General features: G+C 38.8%; 6 protein-coding genes, 1 long non-coding RNA gene, 1 other non-coding gene and 1 pseudogene across 17 annotated transcripts; 1 reads left to right on the plus strand and 8 right to left on the minus strand.

Moving 5' to 3' along the window:
• Positions 1-210: 210 nt before the first annotated feature.
• Positions 211-3908, minus strand: LOC104735471 (pescadillo homolog). Its single transcript, XM_010455273.3, has 13 exons — positions 3791-3908; positions 3558-3643; positions 3118-3366; positions 2895-3020; positions 2704-2788; positions 2506-2616; positions 2269-2362; positions 1884-2149; positions 1475-1582; positions 1283-1404; positions 961-1180; positions 668-859; positions 211-448 (listed from the first exon to the last, which is right to left on the minus strand). The coding sequence occupies exons 1-13, from the start codon at positions 3812-3814 to the stop codon at positions 368-370; spliced, it is 1764 nt and encodes a 587-aa protein (XP_010453575.1). The 5' UTR covers positions 3815-3908; the 3' UTR covers positions 211-367.
• A 1062-nt stretch (positions 3909-4970) lies between these two features.
• On the minus strand, positions 4971-7610 carry LOC104735472 (protein ANTHESIS PROMOTING FACTOR 1). Of its 2 annotated transcripts, none has more exons than XR_015578354.1 (10): positions 7371-7548; positions 7157-7257; positions 6853-6962; positions 6691-6757; positions 6487-6586; positions 5950-6073; positions 5717-5854; positions 5554-5635; positions 5407-5456; positions 4971-5265 (listed from the first exon to the last, which is right to left on the minus strand). XR_015578354.1 is itself a non-coding variant. In XM_010455274.3 (10 exons), exons 1-10 carry the CDS (start codon positions 7545-7547, stop codon positions 5095-5097), a joined length of 1113 nt encoding a protein of 370 aa, XP_010453576.2. In that variant the 5' UTR covers positions 7548-7610; the 3' UTR covers positions 4971-5094. The 2 variants fall into 2 exon arrangements, 1 of the variants encoding a protein (XP_010453576.2); XM_010455274.3 differs by having other exon boundaries at positions 5950-6066; positions 7371-7610.
• Positions 7611-7718: 108 nt separating this feature from the next.
• Positions 7719-10819, minus strand: LOC104735473 (uncharacterized). Its single transcript, XM_010455275.3, has 3 exons — positions 10057-10819; positions 9254-9532; positions 7719-8976 (listed from the first exon to the last, which is right to left on the minus strand). The coding sequence occupies exons 1-3, from the start codon at positions 10357-10359 to the stop codon at positions 7915-7917; spliced, it is 1644 nt and encodes a 547-aa protein (XP_010453577.2). The 5' UTR covers positions 10360-10819; the 3' UTR covers positions 7719-7914.
• On the minus strand, positions 10670-10885 carry LOC147929229 (U2 spliceosomal RNA; annotated as a pseudogene).
• Positions 10886-11110: 225 nt separating this feature from the next.
• On the minus strand, positions 11111-11227 carry LOC147929230 (U5 spliceosomal RNA). Its single transcript, XR_015579120.1, has one exon. It is a non-coding gene; the product is annotated as a U5 spliceosomal RNA (small nuclear RNA).
• Positions 11228-11633: 406 nt separating this feature from the next.
• Positions 11634-15784, minus strand: LOC104735474 (glycosyltransferase BC10). Of its 6 annotated transcripts, none has more exons than XM_087481954.1 (12): positions 15054-15778; positions 14690-14803; positions 14486-14586; positions 14321-14412; positions 14140-14221; positions 13931-14011; positions 13581-13619; positions 13008-13073; positions 12766-12915; positions 12246-12374; positions 12072-12138; positions 11634-11961 (listed from the first exon to the last, which is right to left on the minus strand). In XM_087481954.1, the coding sequence occupies exons 4-11, from the start codon at positions 14347-14349 to the stop codon at positions 12106-12108; spliced, it is 609 nt and encodes a 202-aa protein (XP_087338080.1). In that variant the 5' UTR covers positions 14350-14412; positions 14486-14586; positions 14690-14803; positions 15054-15778; the 3' UTR covers positions 11634-11961; positions 12072-12105. The 6 variants fall into 6 exon arrangements, 5 of the variants coding, with proteins under 5 accessions (XP_087338080.1, XP_010453580.1, XP_087338076.1 ...); XM_010455278.3 differs by having other exon boundaries at positions 14321-14392; positions 15054-15762; XR_759457.3 differs by adding an exon at positions 12539-12649 and having other exon boundaries at positions 11946-12138; positions 14321-14392; positions 15054-15762.
• On the plus strand, positions 11776-12496 carry LOC147929231 (uncharacterized). Of its 2 annotated transcripts, none has more exons than XR_015578355.1 (2): positions 11776-11982; positions 12134-12496. It is a non-coding gene; the product is annotated as an uncharacterized LOC147929231 (long non-coding RNA). The 2 variants fall into 2 exon arrangements; XR_015578356.1 differs by having other exon boundaries at positions 11781-11982; positions 12138-12496.
• A 1430-nt stretch (positions 15785-17214) lies between the features above and the next one.
• On the minus strand, positions 17215-19267 carry LOC104735476 (high affinity nitrate transporter 2.7). The gene is made up of 2 exons (XM_010455281.3): positions 17821-19267; positions 17215-17723 (listed from the first exon to the last, which is right to left on the minus strand). The coding sequence occupies exons 1-2, from the start codon at positions 18966-18968 to the stop codon at positions 17423-17425; spliced, it is 1449 nt and encodes a 482-aa protein (XP_010453583.1). The 5' UTR covers positions 18969-19267; the 3' UTR covers positions 17215-17422.
• Positions 19268-19372: 105 nt separating this feature from the next.
• LOC104735475 (polyribonucleotide nucleotidyltransferase 2, mitochondrial) lies at positions 19373-25237 on the minus strand. 3 transcript variants are annotated; one of them, XM_010455280.3, is made up of 17 exons: positions 24784-25237; positions 24351-24506; positions 24103-24273; positions 23878-24003; positions 23641-23802; positions 23450-23569; positions 23015-23152; positions 22516-22678; positions 22221-22346; positions 21982-22112; positions 21588-21807; positions 21420-21503; positions 21103-21182; positions 20886-21029; positions 19977-20705; positions 19766-19878; positions 19373-19662 (listed from the first exon to the last, which is right to left on the minus strand). In XM_010455280.3, exons 1-16 carry the CDS (start codon positions 25102-25104, stop codon positions 19768-19770), a joined length of 2982 nt encoding a protein of 993 aa, XP_010453582.2. In that variant the 5' UTR covers positions 25105-25237; the 3' UTR covers positions 19373-19662; positions 19766-19767. The 3 variants fall into 3 exon arrangements, with proteins under 3 accessions (XP_010453582.2, XP_087338082.1, XP_087338081.1); XM_087481956.1 differs by having other exon boundaries at positions 19373-19606; positions 24784-25187; XM_087481955.1 differs by having other exon boundaries at positions 19373-19610; positions 24784-25187.
• Positions 25238-25443: the final 206 nt, after the last annotated feature.

The raw sequence follows: 25443 nt of genomic DNA on the forward strand, positions 1-25443 counted from the left end.
TACTCTTATTATTACTAATCCTTGAAAGAAAATTAAACATGAAAAAATTGCCAATCAAACTTGAACAACCATGTAACTTAACTTTTAACCATATAAATACTGATGCTGTTGACAACAGCCTGTTGTGTTCATTGCCAATCAAACTTGAACAGCTATGTAACTTTTAACCATATTTATACGTACTGATGCTGTTGTTATGCACGTGATCTATTCATCATACTTAACTTGTTTTATGGATTTCATATCACGTACAACAATAATCAAAATCATAACATTTTTCAAATTTGGGAGTACATGTTGCGAAGAAACACTAATGATAGATAACTTAAGCCTGAGAGAACAGAAATGCAAACAAAAAATAAACAAGTTATGATGATTGAGCATCCTTCAACTTTTTTTTGCGCTGCTCGATTAGTTCAACACTTGCTTTCTTCTTTTTCTGCCCAATCTGCAGATAGCATTTCACAAAAGAAAACACAACATTAAGTTACAAAACACTAAAGAGTCTTTCATTGATATGATTCTGCAGAGCTTTTAAAACCAGGAATCATCACAGCTAAGTCTAGTACTGAATTGTATGTAATTAGCGAGATTCCACATTTAACAGACCTATATAGAAACTATGGACCGAAAAAAAGAATGAAAGGTAAATGTGAATGGTACGTACCTTCATGGCTTCATAGAGCTTCCTCTTCTTACGCGACATCAGCAGTGTGGGCATATCAGCGTCCTCTTGAGCTATTTGCATAGCATCGGGACCTGATTCTTCATCTTCAGCCACCTCAGGTGCTACGACAGCCTTACTTCCAGTTAGTTCAATCTTCAGTTCCTCATGGTATTGCTTCTCCTTTGCCGCCATCTACATAAAATAAACCACACAACACAAAGTTAAAATCTTGATCAACACATAAAAAACTTCACAGGTCTGTGTTAATTCATATATCAAGCACAAAACCAGACCTTCTTCTTGCTCGCAGCAGCTTCAGCTTCCTCGGCACGGCTCATAACACCAGCGTATAGCAAGTTTTGAGGATCTTCAAGATCCTCTTTTCCAACACCTGGCAACGGAAGAACTTCGTTTCTCGCTGCTGCTTGAAGCCTTTTGATGGTTTCAGCATAATCAGGAACATATCCTTCTGCTTCATTGTCCACAAACGGTGACAAGTGTGGCGGTGGAATGCTGCTTGCATGAAAGCGCACAACGAATATGTGAACAGGTGAGAAAACGAAATAAAAAAATGGTAGTAAAAGAAGAGATAAGCAAGGGCTATGAATGTGTTACCTTCCGACCAAATACTTTTCAGTTGGCAAGATTATGCGAGCATTCACACAGTCATAGATCCACTGTGGTTGCACATATTCCCTTGAAAGATACTGATGGCCCGCACTTGGCTTATCGATGATCTACAGAAGTAGAAAGCATGTTATTGAAAACTATCTATATATCTACACTTTAGCAAGCTAAATGGCTTACATGATGTGTAATACTCTCATCATCCTCCTTGAACGGAGCACCTTCTCCTTCCCAAGACACCATCCCACCAAAAGCAGGAAGCACAAAAAGCAGGGACTCTCTTGGAACCTACATAAGTATACAAAATTATCATATAAGAGACAAGCCGCAGTTATGAAAAAAATTAATGACCTTCTAGGTCACTGGTCGAGGATAAACTCAAGCACACAGATCTTCCAAATATAAAAAACATGGAGATGTTAGAGATTCATGTTATAGAAAGACTACTATTATATTTGGTCAATTACTGATAAAATTTAGTAGCAAATGAGTATGTTTTGTACCTACCAGTTTAAGTTTGCCAATGATTAACTATTTTACAAGAAAATTCAGTGATAAAAAGAGGCTCAGGAGTGAATCAGAGAGATACCTCACGGCTCAAGAAAAACTTCAGATCCTTGAACAGTGACTTGCACACTCTTGTTTCTTCATCCTCTTCAACCTCTTTATTGTTATCTGCAACAATATGCATCAATGCTCCAGGCTCACTCGAAGGCAGCTGGTGCTGAAGTTGTGCAAGTCTCAGTTCAGATTCTTCACGGTCATTTGACTGTGAGCTAGATGAAGCATCAACTTTAGGTTCCACCGTCATGCCTCTGGAGCTGGCATCTATGTATCTTGACAGTGCATAGAGATCTGCAAAATTGAAGACAAGCATAAATATTAATCAGGGTAAAAGGTCCTCCATTCTGATAGTTACATATGAAAGATAACATTTAAGGGATATCATCGCTACTTGGAGGAGGATAGCTTACCCGCAGCCAAAGCCTCCAACCGAGAATCAAGGATTGGAGGATATTTCACATTCAGAGAATGGTAAAGCTTGAAGTTAATAAAGGCAAGAAGCGTCTGCATCAAAATGTGAACGAAAATTAGTCATCATACGTCCAAACATTAGTTTAGGTTAGGAAACTCAAATTAATATATTCCTGCTAAAGTGATGAATTAAGTTAACAAGGGAAAAGGAATGAATAGGGATTAGGAGTTCTCACCTCATAAAATTCCAAGAAGGTTAGCATGACACCAAAGTCAACATCATTTGTAAAAACTTGTTGTATTGCATGAGGGGTCAACCAAGTGATCTTCTGACCTTCTAATTCAGCCTATTAAGATAATTACAAAAGTTCCATTATTAGAGGATGCAATCTACTAATTCCATCATAAACTTTCAAGATAAAGTAACACTATACCTGATAGTAAATACCCTTGACAGATACAAACACTTTACGCAATGCATGGCAACGCGAAATGTAAGCTTGCCATTCATGGGTCAATCTGGTTGACAAGAGAAGCGCAAAGTAAGATTAATGGATTTGAGACTAAGAGAAGCTGCCAATATGTAAAAGACACAAGGTTCCAAAAGAAGAGATAAGATTCTGACCTTCTACAGTTGTGGACTCGCTTAACTTCAAGATTTTCCCTGTCTGATGCAGGCAACACCGCAAAAAGATGAACCATGGTAAGACAGTCATCCAAGTCTCGCAGTGCATCAATAAATGTTGGATACCTAAATATTCGGAACACAAGAGTGTTAACAGTCTAAACTCATGGATGTTCAGACACAACACAAAAAAACAAAATCAAGTAGTGTGTAAGAAGCAAACCTCTCACGGATCAATCTATCAAGCTTGTAAGTGGGTTGGCGAGTAAGCAAAAGGCGTGCAAGCTCCTCGTTCTTCTTGGCCTTGGCTTTTTTCACCTTCTTTTGGTAGGTTTTGATTTCCCTGAACTTCTCAAGAAGTGGCTCGTGCATAAGGAAAGCAATGTCCTTGACATGGTAGTAAGTGTGATGGTTTCCCTTCACCTTCTTCTTCGGTTCTCTGGGGAATATACCTTTCACAATACATAGTCTCCTGAAATACCCAAATCAGCAGGTACAATAACAGATTAGTCACCTATATATATGGAATAAAGTATACTGAATGCTTTTGTTTTTCCAATACTGAGGATTAAGGATAAATCAAAGAATCATTGTAACCTAAGAGCCACCAATTCTGAAGATATTAGCATAAATATTAAAAAATAGCGACGGAGAAGGACGAACCTGAATAGATTCAAGTTAACTTGAAGATGTTTGAGAGCTTGCGACCTGGTCATATACCTAGCCGCATTTCCTTCCTTCTTTTTCCCCTGCAAATGACACACAAACACAACCACAAACATCAGCTCAAAAAAGTTTCTCGAGCAAAGGATAAAAACGAATATAGATTACAACAGTTGGTTAATCAATTGATATTGGAAACAAATTAAGAGGTTCAATCCTACGGAGACACTTACCGCTGGCCTGTAATGCTTCGGCATGGTGAGATACTGATACGCCTACCAGAGAGGTGACGAGAGAGGTAAAGGAGTGAAAGAGAATTAGGGTTTTAGCCAAAACGAGAATACATAGTCGGGTAAAAGAGGACGTTATAATGGGCTTTTATTACGATCATGGGTTTTAAGGCCCAATAAGGTCATTCATTTTTAGTGGAAAGAAAACCGAACCAAACCGAACTAGCCCAGTTATCAACAAATCTTGCTTGGATCAAATTATAAGGTACACTAGATTATGACCAGCGGTGTATTGTGGGACAACTTTTATTTTTATTTTTTGTTAATGTACTATTTTAATACTAATTTTGCTAATGTAATTTTTTTGTTAATTTTAATGATTTAGTATATAATTTGTGACCGCATAACAATTTTTGTTTAATATAATCTTAATTAAAATCAGTTTGATTCAAGATATTTTATATTGATATTGTTAAAATAGTAAAATAAGGATTTAACCTATATTGAAGTATCATATTAATGATTTTTTATTTTTTAGTATTATCAATTCAATCATGTAATGTCTTTTACCGTCATGTAATATAACTTGTTTGTGTTATTTTGAAAATTTAATATGTTTAAATATTCATAATTTTAAACTTTTTATTAAGTTTAGATATGTCACTTATAAATTATAAACTTCTTAAATTCTATAATTTACTCTATACGGTTAATTTACTATATATGTATGTTGAACACACACTTTTTATATTAATTGAGTAATATATGTTCGTTTTAAAAAATTCAAATCACAATATATGCAGGAAAAATATACATTTTTATTAACTTTATGCATTATATGACGATTCACTATATTTAAATTTTAAAATAAAAAAAAAATGATAGGAGAATAATTTTTTTAATATGGAATAAATCTTCTAAATATCTATATTAATTATAGAATATTATATATATGAATATTCAAAATATTTTAATTCTGTTTGGTTATAAGGATAGTAGAGAGAATTAACTAACCTTGTTTGGATATGAATATAAATATTAAATGTAAAAACTGCTGCAAAAAAATATGTGCAATTTCATAAAGGAAAAAACATTGATGTTAGTATGGAATAAACTAATGTATCCGTTTCCTTTTAGAATAAAACAAAATATTGTAACCACTAACCAGTACCCAAAACCAAAGTGAATCAATTAAGAGATCTTTGTATTTTGTGATTCAAATACTTGTGTGCTTAGTGCTTACATTTGTTCTAATTGGCAAAATTAAAACCACAATACACAAGTGCATAATGGAAACACAAATGTCGTCACTGAGGAGGAGGTTGTTGGTCACCAGCAGAAGGATCGGCGGGAACTGGCGGCTCACCATCGTTAGGTATCCAGAATGTGAGAACCGTCGAAGCAGCAACAAACATGGCTCTACGAGGTGCCCATTTCAGACACGACACTACTCCTATATTGTTCTCCCACCTCGCCACCTGATTTTTTAGACAAAACCCCGGACAAAACTTTAGCTACTGTGACAAGCATAAGGCATAGTAGCTATAAATTTCTGAATAATTCATCATATTTTAAGTGGATATGTACAATCCTGGTGGTGTTGGTTATTCTGCATTTACCTCAGATGGGTTCTCGATGTTCCAAGCATGTAAGGTTCCATCTCCTGAACCTGTATCCGAAAAAGAAAACTTACTGTGAGGTCTAGATTTTTATCTGATTTGGTTGGTTAAATTTGGATGTTGTGTAGTTTCTAACAAATGTATTACCTGACAGAACATACTTGCCATCTGGTGTAAAGGTGGCTTCTATGGATGTACCCTGGGAAGGCTCCAAACTAAAACCACATTTCTGCAAAACAACATACCCGCTTTACCAATTTAAACCTGAAACTTATTTCTTCTCCAAGTAAAAGATACAGAATGTGATTACCTTCTCTCCACGATATGCATCAAGAACGTAGATATTGTTATTCGTAGTTGTCAGGAGCATGGATTTTCCATCGTTGCTGAATTTTATATCGTTAACCTCAGCAGTATCCCCACCAACCAGAAATGTGTCAAAGGGACCCTACATAAGAGATTGAAATTGGGTTGAATAGTCATAACTTAGAACTACAAGAGCAGTCATGTGTAAGGTTGTATGAATCATACTAAGTAGCTAACCTTGTCATAACACCGGGAATCAAACAACTTAACAGCACCTCCTTCCATTGCAATAGCAAACACCAGGCCTTGTTGGTCATAGGCAACTGCAGGCCTACCACGAAGATGTAGAATTCCCTATTGACTAAAAGGGTAAGCCTAAATCATGAAACCATATACATTCACAGAGAGACAAGAAAAGAAGATAGCCTAAATCGAGAAAACTTGTTCTAAATGTCAAATGCTTCCAACATCTACATTAATTTTTAGGTTTTGGAGGTTTACAACATCAACAACTACAACATCTAAACCTCCAAACTATGCTCTATATCCAATTCCCAATTATGCTTGTTCCAATTCAGACTATGCTTGTTACAATTCAGACGCTACTTTAAAGGGTAAGCCTAAATCATGAAACCATATACATCAATTCAGACGCTACCTCCAAACTATGCTTGCTCCAATTCAGACGCTACTTTAAAGGGCACAAAAGGAAAATGGCACTTTTCTGCTAGAAACTCTACCAATATTCAGACTTTGTAGAGCTGGAAAACTAACCTGGCAGGCATTAACACGAAGATCCCAGAGTCTGACACTTCGGTCGAGAGAACCAGACATGAAGCTATCATTTATTGGAGACATACAAAGCGATACAACCCTGAAGCAGAAGAACAATTTTTTATCAAATGTTCATATTACTAGTGTAAGTAGGTAGGTAAACAAAGATATATCCAATTCCAAGTTCCAGAGGTGACATCAGACCTGTCTTTCTGCCCTTTAAAGTAGCGAAGGATCCTATTATCATACATTGAAAGATATCTCAAGGATTCTAGTACAAAAAAACAAGTATTCAAGTAAGTTTAATATCCACCCATTTAATTGATTAACCAATCTCAAGCAAAAAGAATATAAAGAACGACTCACCTCCAGTAGATTCCAAATTGTATCGAGAAGAGCAAATAAGAGAGCTGGGATGATGAGTAAAGCATACACGATCTGTGCCATGTTTCTTATGGTATGTAATCTTGAGCTGTCTACGTTTTTAAACACACATCGATACAAACTTTCAGATAAAAATAAATTAATTCCAGTCTTTGTGCAACAGAAAATTTCATACTCCATAGAAATCCAAACTAATCGTTTTTATCCGAAATATTTCTTCGATATTACTTGAGAGTAAAACTGGTAGAACTTAATCGAAAACCTAAATAAGGGAGGATGAACTGACTTAGCGTTAGCGATATCGAAGAGGCGTAGTGAATCATCTTCGCTGGATGTAACCAGTAGGTCATCGGTCCTATGGAAACCCACTGAATGTATCTTCCCTCCCTGTAAAATCCCAACAACCAGAGAATTGAACGGATTAACCTCGAAATCTGGATTCTACCAAACTTAATTTGAAATCAAATGAGGGGATACAAAAGAGAAAAATCCGTCCATACGAAATCAGAGAAGACTGCGCCGATGGCCATCCTGCGCACAAGTCCGTCGTCTAGCTCCGTCAACGACATCGTCAAGATGAAACAACCGGTGAAGCACGAGAAACCCCGAGAGAGAGATAGACACGGGAGCGAGAGAGACCAACTAATAAGAGTTTTAGTGGGTTTCGCGGGTGACATGACGACGCCGTTTTAATAAAAGAAGAAACATCTTGTCGTTCAGTTCCAGTCGATAAAAACTACATGTCGTTATTTGGCTAAGGAAAGATAATAATAGAGCCTGCACGCAGCGACTTTTCTTTATGTAGTAGGTGGTCTGTGATTTCCAAATGGTCAAAATACGCAAATGAATGAAACATAGGGGAAAATAAATGACTGAAGAGCTTCAAGTTTCAAATACATAGGGGAAAGCGTTGAACAAATAATGAAGTCGCAAACCAAACAAGAAGGTAATAAATCCAAAGATATGTTCGAGGAAATCTGCCATGAGAGATAAAATACGACTATACAATGTCAGCGAATCCGCAATTAAGAGATATTAACACAGCTAACGACCACCAAACCAACCTCTTGGCGGTTGCTGCTGCTGCTGCATCATACCTCCTCTATCTCCATTCATCAGCTTATCTAAAACAACATTGAGGTCAACAGCTTGACCATTCTCAGTCAATGTTCTCACTGTTCCTCTCACTTGGTCCCTTGGGAACCCCATGCTTACCACTTTGTCGATTACATCATCCACTGGGGCTCGGCTTCCTGATCTTGGGGAACCGGAGCCGCCACTTCCACCGCTACTGATGGCTGAAGCCATTGGTAATCCTTGTGGTAGTGGGCGTGCCATTGGGAGCTGTGGGTAAGCACCAGATCCGCTTCCACTCTGATGTGGCGGTTTCACAGACGGGGTGTTTCCATACTGTGAGGATGGTGGACCGGTATACTGGTAAGGCTCAGGAGAGTACCCGGAAGCGAAACCTGAATTGGATCTCCCACCTGATCCATCATACATTGATGGTGGCGTTGGAGGACCGTTGTAGTACTGTTGAGATGGGGCTGAAACTGAAGGTGGATGAGAAGGTGGTTGACGAGGAGGGTTTGGTGGGTAAGATTGCTGAGGGTAAGGTGGTTCCTCCGGGTTGTAGCCAGACGGGTGTTGGAGCTGTGGAGGTGGCTGCTGTGGGTATTGTGGCTGTTGAGGAGGTGACTGGTAAGGTGGTTGATGCAGTGACTGGGTTGGAGGAGGAGGTTGATATGGAGGCTGGTTTGTTGGAGGCGGCTGGGACTGACCAGGCGGAGGGAAATAAGGCTCTTGTTGGGCAGAGAACTGGTTAGGAAGCTGAGGCAGTTGTGATGAAGGAGGCGGGAGACTGTGCTGTGAGGCAGGCGGTTGGATAAATTGTTGTGGCGGGAGGCCCTGCTGAGTAAGAGACTGGGGAGCTGCAGCAGAAGCTGGTGGCTGAGGCAGTGATGCGGGTGGCTGAGGAGTGGGTTCAACATGTGTAGAGTGTGTCTCGGGCTGCTGGTTTACCTTTGAAAAATGGAGCTTTGAAAGCTGAAGCTGGGCTTCAACTATGTCTTGTTTGTCCTTCAACATCTGTACACCGCTTTGCACCTGATATAGCAATCATACAAAGAAGGTACTGAGAAATCTAGAAGCTTGATAGATGGTATATCGAATGAAAGCTCAAATGCATTAAAGACATTGAAAAAATAAAAATCATGAAACCAGAAACTTCTTTGAAGTTAAATGATCAATAACTCCCAGGCCAGGCTAGAATAGTGGAATTGGCATCCAAAAGGCAGAGAATAACGCTTAGTCTAATATCTCAGATTCATTAGGTTGTTTCTATAAATTCAAACTAATTTACTTAAGGTTAGAGTTAAGTTACCTCTAACATGATGTTTTCAAGCTGTCTCAGTTTCCCATCAGTGGTTCCATGGCTGTTCCCAACAGAAACTTTCACATCATCCACCAGGTTCTCGAGATTTCGAGTTCTGGTCTCCAGCTGAGTTAGACGTGCACTGACACCTTCTATGACATGTATCAGGTTATCAGCATGTGCCTTCATTGTGCGATCAATCGCAGATAAAATGGCTGACTCTGAGGCATTTCGATTCTTCTCAGCAAACAACTTTGAAGGTTCAAGAGAGTCCATGGAACCATAACTCTGTAATAACGAATCAGATGCAACAAGGTTAAAAGTGTGATAACTACGATTATCCTAACCATGCAATGCAAGCATCAAAGCAAGATTAAAGCAAACTGGTAATGAAACATAAAAGTAAATAATAGACACAATAGCTGTAGATCATATATAATACCTAAAAAATCAGGTGGTCTTCTACAAAACTTATACTGAATGAAACATTAAAGACAGATATGTAAAATGATGCTTACACAACTAGTCTCTGAACGATGAACTAAGAACAGATCAAGTCAGGCAAAATGTAAGCACAGAAGAGTGAAGAAAACACAGAGCGGAGCTTGAGAACCAGAACTAGTATATATATATATATATATATATATATCCATTAACACAGTCAAAATAACTGTTTATGATTCTTCTAAACCTTAATACCGATTCTAATTAGCAAAATACCGTAATCGTGGTAAAAACTAACAGAGACACAAACAAAGGAGATTGATCGCAAATCATAAAAGACAAGGGGAGAATTTTTAGAAAATATTTACTCTTGCGGAAGAAGTTGAAACCGGTTTTGGATCAGATGCATCCCAAACCCTAGCGGCCGTGGAATTAACAGATCCGGCGAGATCTAAAGCGTGGTGAGACAATCCGACAGAGGCAATAGGGCGAATAGGCTGGAAATCATAGCTAGGAAAGATCGCTTCCTTCTTCGACTCCAAGCCATTGTTGTTATTATCACCGGCACGGTGCTTCTGGTGATCGCCGCCGTCTTGTGAGTTATTATTATTAGTATTGTCTTCGTTCATCAGATCCATTATCTGCTTATCCGAGTACATAGACGTATTCATCGATCGAAGTTGTATTGCATTATATAATAATCTCTCCCCTTAGATTTTATATGATTTCGTTTAACTTCCTGGAGAAAAATTAAAAATTAATTTTCATCGGCCACATCGTATAAGTCAGCATCTCTTTTCTACTGTAGCGTGTCAACATCAATTCGAAGACTTGCTGTAGCCCATTGGGCTTGGAGACTTAATTAGCCCATTAGGAAGAAACATCAAGATTTGAGTAAGAGTGGATAATTTTAAGACAGGAAGAAGATTACATATATTTTAATATTATGGGTGACTAAAGTTCTTTAAACACTGTGATTTGGTGGGATACGCCAAGCCCTTGCAATAGTGCAACGCATGGGCGACGAACATGAGAACAAATAGCAAGCTATTTCGATGGCTCACTCCCTAAACATTTGAGTTAATATCGTGTGGATACCACACTTGAATTTGAATAAAAGCCACGGTCCACATATCAGGTATTAAACTGATAAGAACAGATACTACACTATCTTAGCCAAAAAGCCGAGAAAGGTATGCTTTGTTTTAAAGTTTGCGAGTCCTTTTATAGCAAAACGTCTTTGTTTGGCTAATACTCTTCCGATGTGGGACTAGTGTTAGTAGTGTAAGCTAACACTTCAACAGAAATCAGCTCATAAGTAAGTTTACTGAGGAAAAGCTAAGACGTTTTAGTTTCATAAATTGCTGGCTAAGGAAACTTTATTTATTTAGAAAATTTTCAAAGTTAATGATTGATAGAGGTTGTTCTCAACAAGAGACAACCCTCCAAAAATAGGCGTATGCCGCTTAGTACGACAAACACACGGTATTCTTTAGTAAAAGGCGAAAGAATAGTTCGCTATGTGCTTATCGCACGGCTCCGTGGTTTTTTAACAGAAGGCAATCTACATCTTATATATGGATTGAGTTTGTATCTTTCTCTGTGTGTTTACGATGTGGGACTTAAAACCAATGTATGCAAAAATCACGCGTTCTCTCTTTTGTATTCCTTTGTCACAGTAATGGGCTTTCATTACTTTTGGTTTCCTCCACTCTCTTATGAAAGTAATTAAACCAAATTCAATAATATGGGCCTTTATTACTTTCCCCCACTTTTGTAATTGTGAGGTCATTTTGATCTAAATTTAGAATAAGGGACTAGGGACCATAAAGAAATCATAGTAACTTTCGAAAACAATCGCTAGTACAAGACTCACCGTTGTACTTTCAGAGAAGTACAATGTTGATTTTCCTCATTCTTCTTCTAATGATTTTTGCAGTACACAAGTCTGAAGTTTTTTTTTTGTACTATACAAAACATAAACGAATGCTACAAAACTTTGTTCCGTGTACTACAATTTGTGTGGTTATATTGTGTACTACTCAATCCTTCATTATGTGTGATTGTATATAAATAGTTCCCAGCGGTTTCTAGGCAGATCAAAACACAAGATATTTTGAAGGTAGTGGATCTCGACAGGGTCGATATGAGAACACATGTGCAACCAAGGGATGTAATGACGCCATGTAATGATTATATCTCTCGGTTTCATGTGTTCTCAGGTCACCCCTGCTGAGCTCTTTCTCTACCGTCCATCTTTATCAACACCGTAGCTTTTATTCATATACCAAATGGTAAGTTTCTATGTAATTTCGAAATATGTAGTACTACAAATGAAATAAAAAATACAAATATTGTTGTAAATCTTGGTAACCTCACGTACCTATGTGTAATATATGCTATGAATGGTGTTTGATCTAGTCTTGCTCTTTGTCCTTTAACAAGATAGACTGCCAAAGAAACAGAGGAAGCAAGAAACCCACAATGAGCTCATCAGTAATATGTTTGTGATGTTAATTTTCTTAGTTTAAGCCATGCTATTAAAAGAAAGGTTTACTTCGCGGAGGAGGCGGAGAGCAGCAGGACGAGTGAACTTCCTGGCGAAGAGGAAGCACGGCGACGGTTTCCCTTTACTGCTACACCATTCTCGCCGATATTCCGTCTCGTAGTTGATATTGTCTATTCCCTGTGAATCAATGTGTTTGGTAAGTGATTCAATTTCTGTTTTAAGCTTGTAAAGAGGGTTAAAGCCATAGCAAGAAAAAAAAAAAGATACATAATGGAGAGTTTTAGTTCTACCAAATAAAATGTTGGTCTTAAGAATGCATTACCATAATATAACAAACTAACCCAATTCTGATTTGATTTGGTAACCCCAAGTGAACGAAAAATTTGAGACCCTAATCGAACCGGTTTCATTTCAGTTTTAGTCTGGAGTTTGGTGTTACCTCTTCACAAAACCTGAATACAGTACTCGAAATCCAAGATATCTAAACCGTAAGACCAAATGCCCGGACCTTACCAAAAATCTGAACCCACAATTTCTCTTTTGGTCCAAGAAGTGATAACATGTGTACCTTAATGGAGTGTATTAAATCAGGAGTCGCATCAGAAAATTTGTACGTCATAGGATGCCATCCACGACGTTCGTTTCTTTTAGAGGAAGAAAGGTCCCAAGCTGAGTGTGTCAGTGATCTACGTGTGAGTTCGCTATCTACACCCTTTTGCTGAAAATTTAAGAAGGATTACCAGATTTGATTAATTGTACCATTCATTTCTAAATGACAATGCATACGGCTGGATCAAACATTAATCTTACAGATAGCAATGTCTGAACGTAGTGCTCATCAGGTATACAGTTGTGTTCCTTCCAACCTTCAGCTGGCTACACAATAAGACTACATTAGTACAATACATCGTGTCCTGGTCATCAAGCTAGAAATGCCTTCCAGATTCTACAGACTAAGGCCTTGTTCGTTTATTCATTTGGATGGACCATCTGAATGAATCATTCATGTGTTGTTCGTTTTTGTCAAAAAAAGAGCATCATCATCTGAATGGGTTTTAAAATTTTAGGCAAAAATTTGAAACTCATTTGGATGATTCTAGTTGGACCATTTGGATGAAAATGGTTTATCAAAAAATTACAGGAGAATTATTGATTGACCATCCAAATGAACTATTTTTTTATCTTGTTTGTTGGGTCATTTGCCATTGAAATGAATCATTTAGATGTATCATTTAAATAGATCATTTAGATGGAAATGGTAAATGATGAAACGAACATGGCCTAAAACGTGCAGGAATCAAATGGACATGAGCTTATGGGGTGACGAGGAACTGTTAATATGGTGCGGTAATTAAATCTGTGACCAGAGAAATAGCAACTTACTACAGGACGATCTCGCCAAAACTCTGGAAGTGATTTTCTCTGCAAGATCATATGCATGAAAAAAGTTAATGAGTGAGCCAAGACAACAACAGTGAACTTTCCACTAACACAGTAACTCTCACAATAACACCCAAATCTAAGATCAGTGGTTCTAAGCCCTCTTGGCAGCTAAAACCATCTATCTTTTGAAACTGAATGAATGAAAATAAAGAGAGTATTTCATACCAAAAAAAAGATTAAAAAATAAAGAGAGTATATCCTTCTTTTCAGTATTATACTAGCGGACAGCTCAAAAATTTAATTACAGTATTCCTAAGCTTGCTAATGAAGTGAAGGTTTCAACAACTTACTCTGCAGTGCTGCTGAAACATAGGAAAGACGGATGTATCATTCACCACAATTTCTGCATGTTTTCTATTCAGAACGACCCACTTCGAGAAGACGATAGGATGAAGAAAACATAGCAGAGATAATGTCAGCTAAACTGTACACATTCAGAATGACAGAATTCGTGGTCATTTAGAAATACATTTTACACAACAAGGGATTGGAACTTTACCTGTGATCCTTTTCTCCAGTTATGAACAGGAATAATGGGATTCATTCTAGGATTATAACGGCTATCTTTTGTATCTGCAAAGCTGCAATAAAGAAAAATATTTAGTGATTCCAACATAAACATTTCTTTCTGTTGGCATCAAAGTTACAGTATGGAGTTTATGTATTTAAGCATCACGGACCTATCAACGAAACTAGTTGGTGTTGACATGATATAGTTATAAGTGTAGCTGAAACTGTACAGAGGTATGCAGCTGAGAAGAAACCAAACAAACTGAAAAATTTAGTTAGGCAGGTTCATCAATTGCAATCCAGACATAAAATGATATTTACAGAATCAATCTCACCTATCAGAAAGAAAAACAAAGCGGTGATTAAATGGATCACTAAGTGCATGTCTGAGCAATACACGTTCTGCTTCAATCATGGTTGATTCACCCCAGTCTACCTGTAATTAACAAATGAATCAGACGACCTTAAAAAAAAAAAAAGCTGCTAATGAAAAAAAATCATGATATGATAAACTGATACATCATTCTCATAGCAGCAACCTGTATACTGTCATTAACTTGCCGATTCAAAAAGAACTTGGATCTAGTTGTAGCCTCGCTGAGTACGAATCCCGGTCTAGAATGAACATATATTGAGAACTTTCCATCCTCACCCTGCAAAAGAACATAATTATCATGGACCAAGCTCGATACTTCAACATGGCTTTGACAAATTCTTTATAGCTATAAAACATAATTTATATAACTAAAGAATCCACATTCCAACAGTGAAAACATCCAAAAGATCCCAACTCTAGTAACTTCAAGCTGATTTTAGTGACTCACATCTGATCCTCAAGTACCAGAATCTAACCTATAGTGTTTCAGAACCCAATTAGAGAAAGGAGGAGAAGTGTATGTATACCTGAAAGAAAGCGTCCCAGACAAACTCGAGAGGGAGTCGATTCCGGGCAATGAAGAGGAAAGCAATCTGAGGTTTCTGATCGAGGCGAGGCTTGAGAGACGAAGTGATTCCATGGAAACGAGCTTGGATAAATGCGAAACGAGCTTGGATATATACGAAAGTCCCCAAGCAGAAAGCGAACATCAATGTACCGTATACCTTCCTCTTCCATCTGTACAGTAACTTCTGCTGCGACGCCTTCTTCTTCATTTTTTGGATTGGATCCACCCACCCAGTAAAAAAAAATCGCGGCTCAAGTCAATTTTCCCGCCATTCGTCTCCGTAGATCAGAACTTTACATAGTCAATTAGACGGTAAACACAGCTTCGTATCTCTCTCTCTATATATATATATCTTGTTCTAAGTCGTATTCGTCTCTGGTTTAAATTCAAGATGTTTGGAGGCAATCAACTCTAGATCTCTGAAGCCGAATCAGATCGAACATGGAAGAATCTATTTCAAAATCAGTGGAAGATTTACCGGTTGATTGAAGCGAACTCCAAGGACGATGTCTTCGAGCTGAAAGAAGCTTTGTGATCCGGGGGAGACGAGTCACGTGGAAGGAGAAGATGAGCTTTCAGCTTTCACGGGAAGGAGGAGACTTGGAGAGTGAGAAAGTGAGGGAGAGATGCTGGTGAGGTGGGCCTTTCTCTTGTTTTTTCGTAAAGCGAACACTTCCCACTGGCAAAATTGAAGCCCGGTCCAATTCATACCCACCTAATTAATATTTTTTAAACCGATTAAACGCTAACCGACCTGGTTCAATCATTTTAATTACAGCATAAACCCCCAACTATCAAAATTTAATGATAATGGCCGAAATGAGGTTGTTACATTAATTTCTTTGTCTATGCATTATTTGTTTTTCGTTTTTTTTTTTTTTAGTTAGAATGACATTTTGATAGTTTGTACTTTGTACGTGTGAATTCAGAATTTTGCGATTATATTTAAGTTTCTAACTTATAACCAAAACACTGAATTTTGGCCGAATTTTTGTAAAGATGTATAAACTCAATTGCAACATGTATGAAATATAGATACGATGTTTTTTTTGGGTTAAAAGTTAAAACATAACCATGTATACAAATTCAACGATAACGTGTACAGACTTAGTTATAGCAACTCTATAAAACTATTACGAAAAAATTACTTCAGGCCACACAGGTTCGTCAAAGAAATATCAACCGTGAATAGTAGACAAACACGTGGAGCATCTTTGGAACCACTTGTACTCTTTTGATCGTTCCTACCAGCTAGTACAAAACTCGCCGTTGTACTTTCAAGTTTCAAACAAGTACAATGTTGTTTTCTTTTAATCAATTTTTGCAGCTGCACAAGTCTTGTCTGAAGGTTTTTTGTACTACAAGAAAACGTAAATGAATGCAACAGTACTTAAGCCAGTGTACTACAATTTTTGGTGGTAAGATTGTGTACTACCCATTATTGCCCAATCCCTTCATAACTTGTGGGGTGTATACATATTTAGTCCCCCATCAGTTTTCAGGGAAATCGGTACTCGAATTGTAACTATCCTATGTATTTATGACTGGTTCAAAAGAGAGAAAAAAATCGTCAAGGTAGTGGATCTCGACAGGGTCGACATGAGAACACATGTGCAATCAACGATTGTAATGATGCCACGTCATTATTATGTTACATCTCTCGTTTTTCATGTGTTCTCAGGTCACCCCTGCTGAGCTCTTTCTCTACCGTCCAAACAGCCAAACTTATCAACGTCGGTGACTTCATTCATTCACCAAATTAATGGGGTTAGTTTTTACAAGAATTTATAATGTTACATATCGGAATAAATGCTTTGAATGGTGACTGATCAACTAGAATTTTCTTGCTCTTTGTCTTTTACAAGATGAGAGACTGACAAAGAAACAGAACTAGGCAAAAAGAAACCAAAACAATGATCGAGTTGATCAAAATGTTTGTGATGTTATCTATTTTTTTTCTTTGTTTTTCTTCTTCTTTGACGTCAACACTACTACACTAGGAGTTGATTTGTTACAGTCACTTAGTCTAAGTATTACCCTCCAATATATTCAAAGATATGCAAACTAACTCTGGTTTGTTTTGCAATAGCGTCAGCTATATTGTTGTTGTGGAGTGACAATTTCAACACGAACAAGAACATATATTAAAAAAGTTTAAAGACTCTTTGACATGATAACAACAAATTCTTCCTTAAGTGTTCCATTAACATTTTGATCCACAAAACCCCCCTATAGCAAAAGATTAATCTGCCTAGTGTATTAATTAATTACTTGGCCATTACCCATTACTTCTGATATGGCCAAATGCTTGGCAGCACAAATACGCAATCAACAAACGGGACGAAGTCTACCACTTCTCACTTTACCATCTTCCTCTTCATCGTCGTCCAGAAGTCGCCGGGAAACATCTTCACTTCCAGAAGACGACGACGAAGGGCCACAACACATTCCACCCCAACGTGGAAAGTAAATAGATGTAACAGAAAGAGAAAACACAAACATCATCAAACCCATAAGTGAAATACTTCTCTGTTTCCTAACACCATCGCCTGAAAACAACAGATACTGCGTCACCACCGCACCCACTGTGCCGCCACTTCCCGTAATCCCCGCCACCACTCCTAAAGATCTGTGTCAATTTCATAAAAACAAAAGTTAACCGAATAAATCAAACCAAACCAAATTAAAATCAAACCGAAATGATTAAACCGACGCTTAACCAAAACCTGGAGGAGACGAAAGGGACGACGCCAAAGACAAGGCCAGAAGCAGCTTGAACAAAAACAGAGAAGACCCACATGACGGCGATGGATCCCCAGAGCGAGTTAACTCGTCCGAGTAACACACACAACAACCCAGCCACCGATTGCACCACCCAGAGTCCCCAGAGCCTCCCTCTCATCCCGAATCTCTTCCCCAGCGCGTCCGATATCATTCCTCCCGCCGGTCGCGACGCTATGTTCGATATCCCGAAACTCGCCGCGATCGTCCCCGCCGCCTCCAGATTCACCCCGAATCTCTCGTAAAAATATCCGGCGATCACGTTATCCGTCGTGAGCTCGACGCCGTACGAGTATCCGTAGAGCAGAGCTAAGACCCACGCTCTGTAATTCCCAAGTCCGCCGATAAGAATCTCAACGAAATTGGAATGTTCTCCTTCTTCTTCAGGAGTTCTGATTTTGTTTTGCTTCGATGTTTCTCTGTTGCCGTTGGGAGTATCTTGGCCGTAGATGAGAACGAGTACGGCGGTTGTAACCTGAAAAACGGCGGGAAACACGAAAGACACGCGCCAAGCAAAGGCGCGTGGAAAGAGCTCGGCGATGGTGGAATAGATGAGAGGCATAAGGAGCTGAGAGATACCGGCGCCGACGTTAGCCCAACCTGCTGAGACGCCGTTAGCGAGACCAATGACGTTACCGGAGAACATGGATGTCATCCAGTACTGATTAGCTACGAAATTAGCGAGGGAGAAGCCGACGAAGAAACGAAGGAGGATGAACGACGTCGGAGAGGATATGAAGGCGGCGGAGAGAATTGCTGGAGCGGTGAGGAAAGAGAGGATAGCCGAGGAAGTTCTTGGTCCGATGAGATCACAGAGTGGTCCCATAGCGAGACGAGAGAAGATAGAGCCAACGAAGGAGGCGATCCCGGCGGCGGATACGGTGGATTCAGAGAGGTTGAGGTCGGAGGAGATGACGGGGACAAGAGGAGGGATTGAGAAAGTGGAGAAGAAGCAGGAGAAGAGTGAGAGCCATGCTAGGTGAAAGGCTCGTGAGTGCGGCGAGGAGAGAGAGAACGGTCGGAAGACGGTGGCTCGGCCGTCGGAATCCACCGGGACAGTTGTATGTGAAAGCGACGGTTGAGATGGCTCCATTACTCAGGGAGTAGAAAAACTCGCTGACGGCGACTCTTACTTACACGACCACCCAATGAAACGTTATCTCTGAATTTAAATTTTCCTTTTTTGGTAGGTCAACTGAGTTTAATCATTTAATGAACATTTCAATGGTTGACATAAAAACTAAAAAAGAAAAAACATTTAAAATGTTTGAGAGGCAAACTTTTGGCAATTTTCAAGTTTAATTTACAAAAATATCTAAGTTACATTTTAACCGAACAAGAACCAAATAAAAGACGTACAAAATTCTTCTTTTGTTCTTAATAAAAAATAGTAAGATATTTGGACAACTCATATCTTTCAAGATAGTGCTATTGGGATGCGTAAGTTATTTTTAGCTGCCGACTAAGTTTTTGTATTTTTGCAGAAACGGGACAAAAAGCGATGAAACTTACGCTACGCACCTTTCGAAAATCTCAATACGATCAGTTACTAATAGTAAATACACTAAACATACCAGCCACATCGGTTCCACAAAACACCCCCCAATGTAAAAGAGAAACAAAACAACACGCCAAATTCACCGGTCGGGTTGAATTTCTCTTTCGTCTACCCGGTTATCGCTACTGATTGCATTAGTTTCCGAGGAAAACCCCTTTGTGACGCCAATGAATCTATCTACCAAGATTTTCTCACCAAAATCAGTTAAAATCATCTCTTGATTCAATCCCTGTGATTAAAAAAATATATATATATATAGGAAAACTCTCGTATGATATCGATTCCACATGATCCTTGGGTTGAAAGCCTTCTAGAGAGGAAAGAGAGTTTACCACTAGTCTTCCTCTTCGTCAACCAAAACCATCTTAGGGACTCCTTTTGTTGTAAAACTTGTACATTTTACTTGCAATGTGTCTCCCTCTTCAAACTCTGTTTCTTCATTATCCTGTACTCATACATAGTAAGCAAGCAAGAATTAAGTATCGCTTCAACTTAACTAAGAACATGGGAGAACGAGTAAAAGGGTAACTTTCTGAAACATACCTCGAATTTGTACATACCGCGGATTCCACCACCTAAATCAAGAACCAATCCAAGGGGTCGAACCTCTTGCACCTTGGCCATCATCTCTGTTCCTATTTTTAGTTTTCGGGTACTAACCGTTGCACTCTCTTCCGCCTTGTTCTCGTATTGATCCTCCTTCCTAGTTGATTTCTTGGCTTTTGAAGATGATACTAGATTAGAATCAGAAACAGTTGAAGCAGTGCTATTGTTTTTGGGAGAAGTGGATTTTAGTTTCCCGTCTTGCTTCAGTGACTCAGCAGTAATTTCTTCTGGAGCACAAAGTTCGAGTGCCTCTTCTTCCTTTTGCGACGCAGTCAGTTTAGAGGCAGTGGATTTGGGTTTCCGGTCTGGCTTCGGTGTTGCAGCGCGTTTGGGTTTGTTGTTCTTTTCCACAGGGGAAGATTTCTCTGCCTCATCACACTCTACAGCAGTACGGATGACAACTGCAGGAACTGCTAACTTAGATTTCTGAGGTGGCGTAACGATACTGGGCATGCTTGCAACTGTCTCTCCAACACTAGACGTTTCTATGAAGACTGTTGAGGACTCTTTCATAACCGGGTATTTTTCAAGATCAGATTCTGGTTTGCGTTTGGGTTTGGGCGACAATGCTTTGAGAGATAATTTAATGTTACCGCGGACATCGGTGTCGATGCACTTTACAGTGATGTAGTTGCCAATAGATAATACATCTGAAACCTTGGAGACCTGGAGGATTGCATAAACACATGGTAAGTTTAAACCAAATCTCAACTAGAGTAATGGCAAACAAACAAGAAAACTCCGAGATTGTCGCTCTAAGCATTGGCAGGGAGAAACATTTAGGTTTACTTGAGAAAACCCATAGGGGAAAAGAAACGGAAAAAGTTTTTCACTGAGAAAGCTTACTGGTTCATGAGATAGCTCAGACATATGTAGTAGACCTTGCTGACCACCACTGAACTCAACAAATGCACCGTACTCTTTTATAGTTACCACTGTGCCTTTGTACACCTCACCAGCAACTATTTCACGACCAATGATGAGGTCAACCTGAGGACATGCATAAAATCAGAATTCATGGAAAATCATTGATCAATTAAAAGCTGAGCTGACGGAAAGATACCTTTTCTTGAGCCTTTTCCATCACAGCCTGATTCTTGGCAACAATAGTTAATGTTCCATCGTCAATAGATATTCTTGCACCTAAACAAAGAAACTTCTTTATCAGAAAAAAACTTCCAGCGAAACTATAAGTAACCAAGTGGGATATTATTCATAAGTTTATGACTTTCATTTCGAAACTCCTTTCTTAAAAGCACTTGACTTCTTCAATTCAACACGATAATATAGTCTTTAGAGGTCACCCTTGAGTTTTCTTCTCAACTCTTTCTATCCAAATAAAGAAGCTTTTAACAATCAAAGTTCAAGTCAATAAATAACCTGTTTCCTCTTCAATCTTTCTCTTGAGTACACCCATAGGTCCGATCAAGCTACGAAGTGAGTCATTGCTGTACTTCAACGTTGCTGCAAGACAGACATAAGTTCTGGAGTTTGAGCAGGGGAAATCCTATTAGTTAAGGTTACCGAAGATACAAGTGGGAAAGAGACCTAGCCGAGGAGAAGAAGCCCCATCCTGGCTTCGTGGGGAATTTATGTTTCTCTCCATGTGGTCAAGAATCTGAAGACGGGCTTCACGTGCATTTTCTAAGGATTCACAAACTATGTCCAACGGTATTCCAGCTGGCTTTATATCCAGCTGAATCGCTGTCACACCATTTCGTGTGCCAGCAATCTTGAAATCCATATCTCCCAGATGATCTTCCAAACCCTGAGAAATCAATGTATGTATTGCTATAAAATCTATTTTTATTAACTTAATACTACTACTCATGGTTTAGAAGACAAAGGTTATATTAACTACTGCACTGCCGCACATTTCAGTTTCATGATTAATCTGATCACATAACAAGAAAACACAACAAATTAAAATAAGAGAACTCACCAGAATATCAGTTACTATACGGTAGTCCTTTATTTCACCACTTGATGGATCTACATCGGTGACAAGACCAACGGAGACACCCGCAACATGAGCTCGCAGAGGGATTCCGGCATCCATTAATGCCATACTACCTGAGAAGCGGAAAGCCTTTCATTATGAAGTTAAAATAGAAACATATGATAGTTTGCACCGGCTTGCAAAAACAAAATACAAACTGGCCTGTGAGTGAGAATGAATACCTCCGCAAACGCTTGCCATTGACGTGGATCCATCTGAGGACATTACTTCTGAATTTATACGAACTGTATAAGGAAAAGCCTCTTCAGGGGGCAAGACAGCAAGCAATGCTTTCTCAGCAAGCGTTCCTACAGAAATGGTAAAACGCCGTCAAGCATAAAGCACAAAAAAAAAATCCTTAGATGACAAAAACACTAATATGTCAAAAGAAAAATAAGACAAAAAGATCTATCTTTGTTCTATTTTTAGCTAGAGTTTGATATACTTGAGAACATTAAAAGGAATCAAAGACCTTACCATGCCCAACTTCACGCCTGTTAAGGCCACCTCGTTTTCCGACTTCATTTGTACAATATGGAGGAAAGCTGTAGTGAAGCATAAATCTCTTTTTGGGGGGGCCAACAAGGGAATCCAAGCTTTGTGCATCTCCCGGGGCTCCAAGTGTGACAGTACAGAGCACCTTTTAACACACATACAAAACATCTTTAAGCAAGATTCTCATTAAATGCAGTGAACTGATTAAGCTTGTCTCCAACACTTACAGGCTACATTATTTGAAGTGGCGACAGAATGAAACTAAGCTAGGAAAGCAACCCATATAAGTGATACAAGTACAGAGTAATGTCATTGCTTATAATATAAAAATTCAGAGATTTTTTAACCATCTGCAACCTAATACCATGAGATTCTCTTCTTTTATTTGTTTGGTGCAAAAGGTTTACATTTATAGGCGTTTTTGGGAAGTAGCTTTCTACCATTATTTTATATACTCTGCAACTAAAGTTTCAGGACGAACCTGCGTATCTCCACGTGAGAAAAGTGCTGATCCATGCAGCACAGGTAAATAACTGGATTCGCAATAGATGGGCCTAACTTCATCAAGATTTCTCCCGTCAACTCGAAATCCATCTGATATCATCCTTGAACGGACTACCTGATATTTTAGTCAAAGTGAAATAGTAGTAAGACAGTGAACAAAAGAGAAAAATGCAAAAGCCTATAACACATTACTAGTGACTCTCTATGCAATCTTTTGAGATGTGTCTGAAAGTAAAATGAAACTTATGAATAATAACTGATTCGACAAAAGATAATTGATATTGCTTTCCATAATGAACATATTTAATTATCTTATTCAAGTGCTAGTTTTTATGTCAAGTTTATCAGGACAGGTTCGCCCAAAATAAGAGCAAAGAGGAACCAAATATAATTCCAAATTTATAAAGCCTACCTTCTTTCTCACTGTATCAACAGCCTTTGGAAGGATGCTCAAGCTTTCTTGATCACCTTCTTCTTCAAATACTCTTCTTACATCTTTTCCAATGTTATCTAGAGCCTCTCCACGTTCAAACTGGATATATAAAATTATCGGGCTAGGAGCTTAAAATCAAATTTTGAGATGGAAACAAAGCGAGCACACACCTTTCCATAAGAAGGGTCAGTAAAGACGGATTCAATACGCGTTGCAGCCAAGTCAGTCACTTTTTCTAAAGTTTTCTCAGAAAGCATGGACAATTTGTACTCCTTCTTTTGTTTCCCAGCTTTTTCTGCCAATCTTATTTGGGGATCAAGGTACTTAACAGCCTGTGTAAAAAAACGATTCAAGACTATATAACATTACATTGTACTAGGAACTCCAAGAAAGGTTCTTGAACCTACCTCGGGATGAGCTAGCCTCAGGGCAGCTGCTAAATCTTTCTCTGAGATTTCACGGGATTGAACATCAATCATCATAGTCTTATCTCTTGTGCAAGCGTATATCAAATTGAGATCACTTGAGCTAAGCTATACACAGATTTTGACCACAACAAAAAGTACAAAAAGGTGAAACAGAGGCCACAAATTTGTAAAAATTTAGACAATATGCCAATAAAGTGCTGTTACCTCATCCATAGTAGGATTGACAACAAACTGGCCATATATCCTTCCTATTCGGATGACTCCAATGGGTCCTCCCCATGGAACATCCGACAGCATTAACGCAGCTGATGACGCATTAGCTGCTAGTATATCTGGATCCTGCTTCCCATCGGAGGATAGAACACTAGCCATTATCTGCATGTCACCAAATTTACAAATGAACACTTTCACATAGATCAATTTCCTACGAAATTAGAGAAAATAAATCATACCTGAACTTCATGGTAAAACCCTGAAGGAAACAAGGGTCTGATTGGTCTATCAATGAGCCGGCCACATAACAGCTCCCGCTCCTTTGGTGCACCCTCTCTTCGCATATATGTATTTGGAATCAAACCTTGAGCGTATTGCTTCTCTTGATAGTCAACCTGACAGTAGTTTACAAGAAGTATTACAAACATAAGTTTAAACAAAACACCATGAACCCATTACAGAAAAAGCAATTTAAATGACAAACTTCTCTTGCGAGAAAAATTCACAGATTCCTGGAGAATCTACAAATACATACAACATAAAAGGTACCAAACATATACAGACCATTTCTTAATTCCTCACAGATCATAGATTTCATTAGACAATTCAACCATAATAGCTTCAAAATCGGGAAACGAAAGGGGAATAATGATGGAAAGATATGTAACATACAGTGAGAGGCAAGAAATCTCGGGGCGAGTCGGTCTTAGCACAGGTAACGGTAGAGAGAACTTTGGTCTGGTCCATGCCGAGAACAACGGAGCCATTAGCGAAGCGAGCGATTTTGCCAGTCTCGAACGAGACAACGCGGGATCCGACTTCGAACTCCTCCTTAAAAGATTCCAATATTTTGGTTCCTGCGGAGGCCGGCGAGTCTGGATCAGAGGGAGCGAAACCAAGGCGGCCAGAGCAGATGGTACGAAAACCTAAAGCACGCCATGCGAGAAAATTCGGAAGAGAAGATGACTTAGCTCGATTCACAATCGACGACATTACACATACACAGAGAGAGTGAGAGAGGCGGAGAAGAGAGGGAAAACGGAAAAGGGTTTAACGCACCGGTGAAGTTGAGACTGAGCCGACAACATAAAACTAAAAGAAAGGGTTTTAGCGGTCCGGGTCCGGTACGGTTCTGCTACAATCGAATTTTCTTAACATTTAATTAAACCGATCCCTATGATCTCTGTTTTAGTTAATTTTGAGCATCGGACACAATTAGAGCCTGCGTGTGTTTTAAACTTTGTGAAGTTTATTAACTTCGGATACTCATTATGTAAATCGCCATTGAAGGCAAGAGTACTCATGTTTGATACGAAATGTAAAATAGATACT

Source organism: Camelina sativa, chromosome 13 (genome assembly GCF_030686135.1).
Source record: "Camelina sativa cultivar CO46 ecotype springtype chromosome 13, ASM3068613v1".
Lineage (NCBI taxonomy): Eukaryota > Viridiplantae > Streptophyta > Magnoliopsida > Brassicales > Brassicaceae > Camelina > Camelina sativa.

Bases quoted from the DNA above. Each gene is read 5' to 3' on its own strand.
- LOC104735471 (XM_010455273.3), bottom strand. From the start codon at position 3,814: ATGCCGAAGCATTACAGGCCAGCG. The intron at 2,789-2,894 runs GTCAGAATCTTA...CTTGTCAACCAG, and splicing joins CGAGTCCACAACTGTAGAAG to ATTGACCCATGAATGGCAAG. The intron at 860-960 runs GTCTGGTTTTGT...TATTTTATGTAG, and splicing joins CTGCTGCGAGCAAGAAGAAG to ATGGCGGCAAAGGAGAAGCA.
- LOC104735472 (XM_010455274.3), bottom strand. From the start codon at position 7,547: ATGTCACCCGCGAAACCCACTAAAACTCTTATTAGTTGGTCTCTCTCG. The intron at 6,758-6,852 runs GTGAGTCGTTCT...TTTTTGTACTAG, and splicing joins CAATTTGGAATCTACTGGAG to AATCCTTGAGATATCTTTCA. The intron at 5,266-5,406 runs GTAAATGCAGAA...CTAAAAAATCAG, and splicing joins ACATCGAGAACCCATCTGAG to GTGGCGAGGTGGGAGAACAA.
- LOC104735473 (XM_010455275.3), bottom strand. From the start codon at position 10,359: ATGAATACGTCTATGTACTCGGATAAGCAGATAATGGATCTGATGAAC. The intron at 9,533-10,056 runs GTAAATATTTTC...TCGTTATTACAG, and splicing joins TTTCAACTTCTTCCGCAAGA to AGTTATGGTTCCATGGACTC. The intron at 8,977-9,253 runs GTAACTTAACTC...TTGCTATATCAG, and splicing joins TTGAAAACATCATGTTAGAG to GTGCAAAGCGGTGTACAGAT.
- LOC104735474 (XM_010455278.3), bottom strand. From the start codon at position 15,302: ATGAAGAAGAAGGCGTCGCAGCAGAAGTTACTGTACAGATGGAAGAGG. The intron at 14,393-14,485 runs GTGAGATTGATT...GTTTCTTCTCAG, and splicing joins TTTGTTTTTCTTTCTGATAG to CTGCATACCTCTGTACAGTT. The intron at 12,375-12,765 runs GTACACATGTTA...ATTGATTCACAG, and splicing joins ATTTAATACACTCCATTAAG to GGAATAGACAATATCAACTA.
- LOC104735476 (XM_010455281.3), bottom strand. From the start codon at position 18,968: ATGGAGCCATCTCAACCGTCGCTTTCACATACAACTGTCCCGGTGGAT. The intron at 17,724-17,820 runs GTTTTGGTTAAG...AAATTGACACAG, and splicing joins GTCCCTTTCGTCTCCTCCAG to ATCTTTAGGAGTGGTGGCGG.
- LOC104735475 (XM_010455280.3), bottom strand. From the start codon at position 25,104: ATGTCGTCGATTGTGAATCGAGCTAAGTCATCTTCTCTTCCGAATTTT. The intron at 22,347-22,515 runs GTAAGGTCTTTG...CCATTTCTGTAG, and splicing joins CAGGCGTGAAGTTGGGCATG to GAACGCTTGCTGAGAAAGCA. The intron at 21,183-21,419 runs GTTATTTATTGA...TTCTTTGTTTAG, and splicing joins AAAGATTGAAGAGGAAACAG to GTGCAAGAATATCTATTGAC.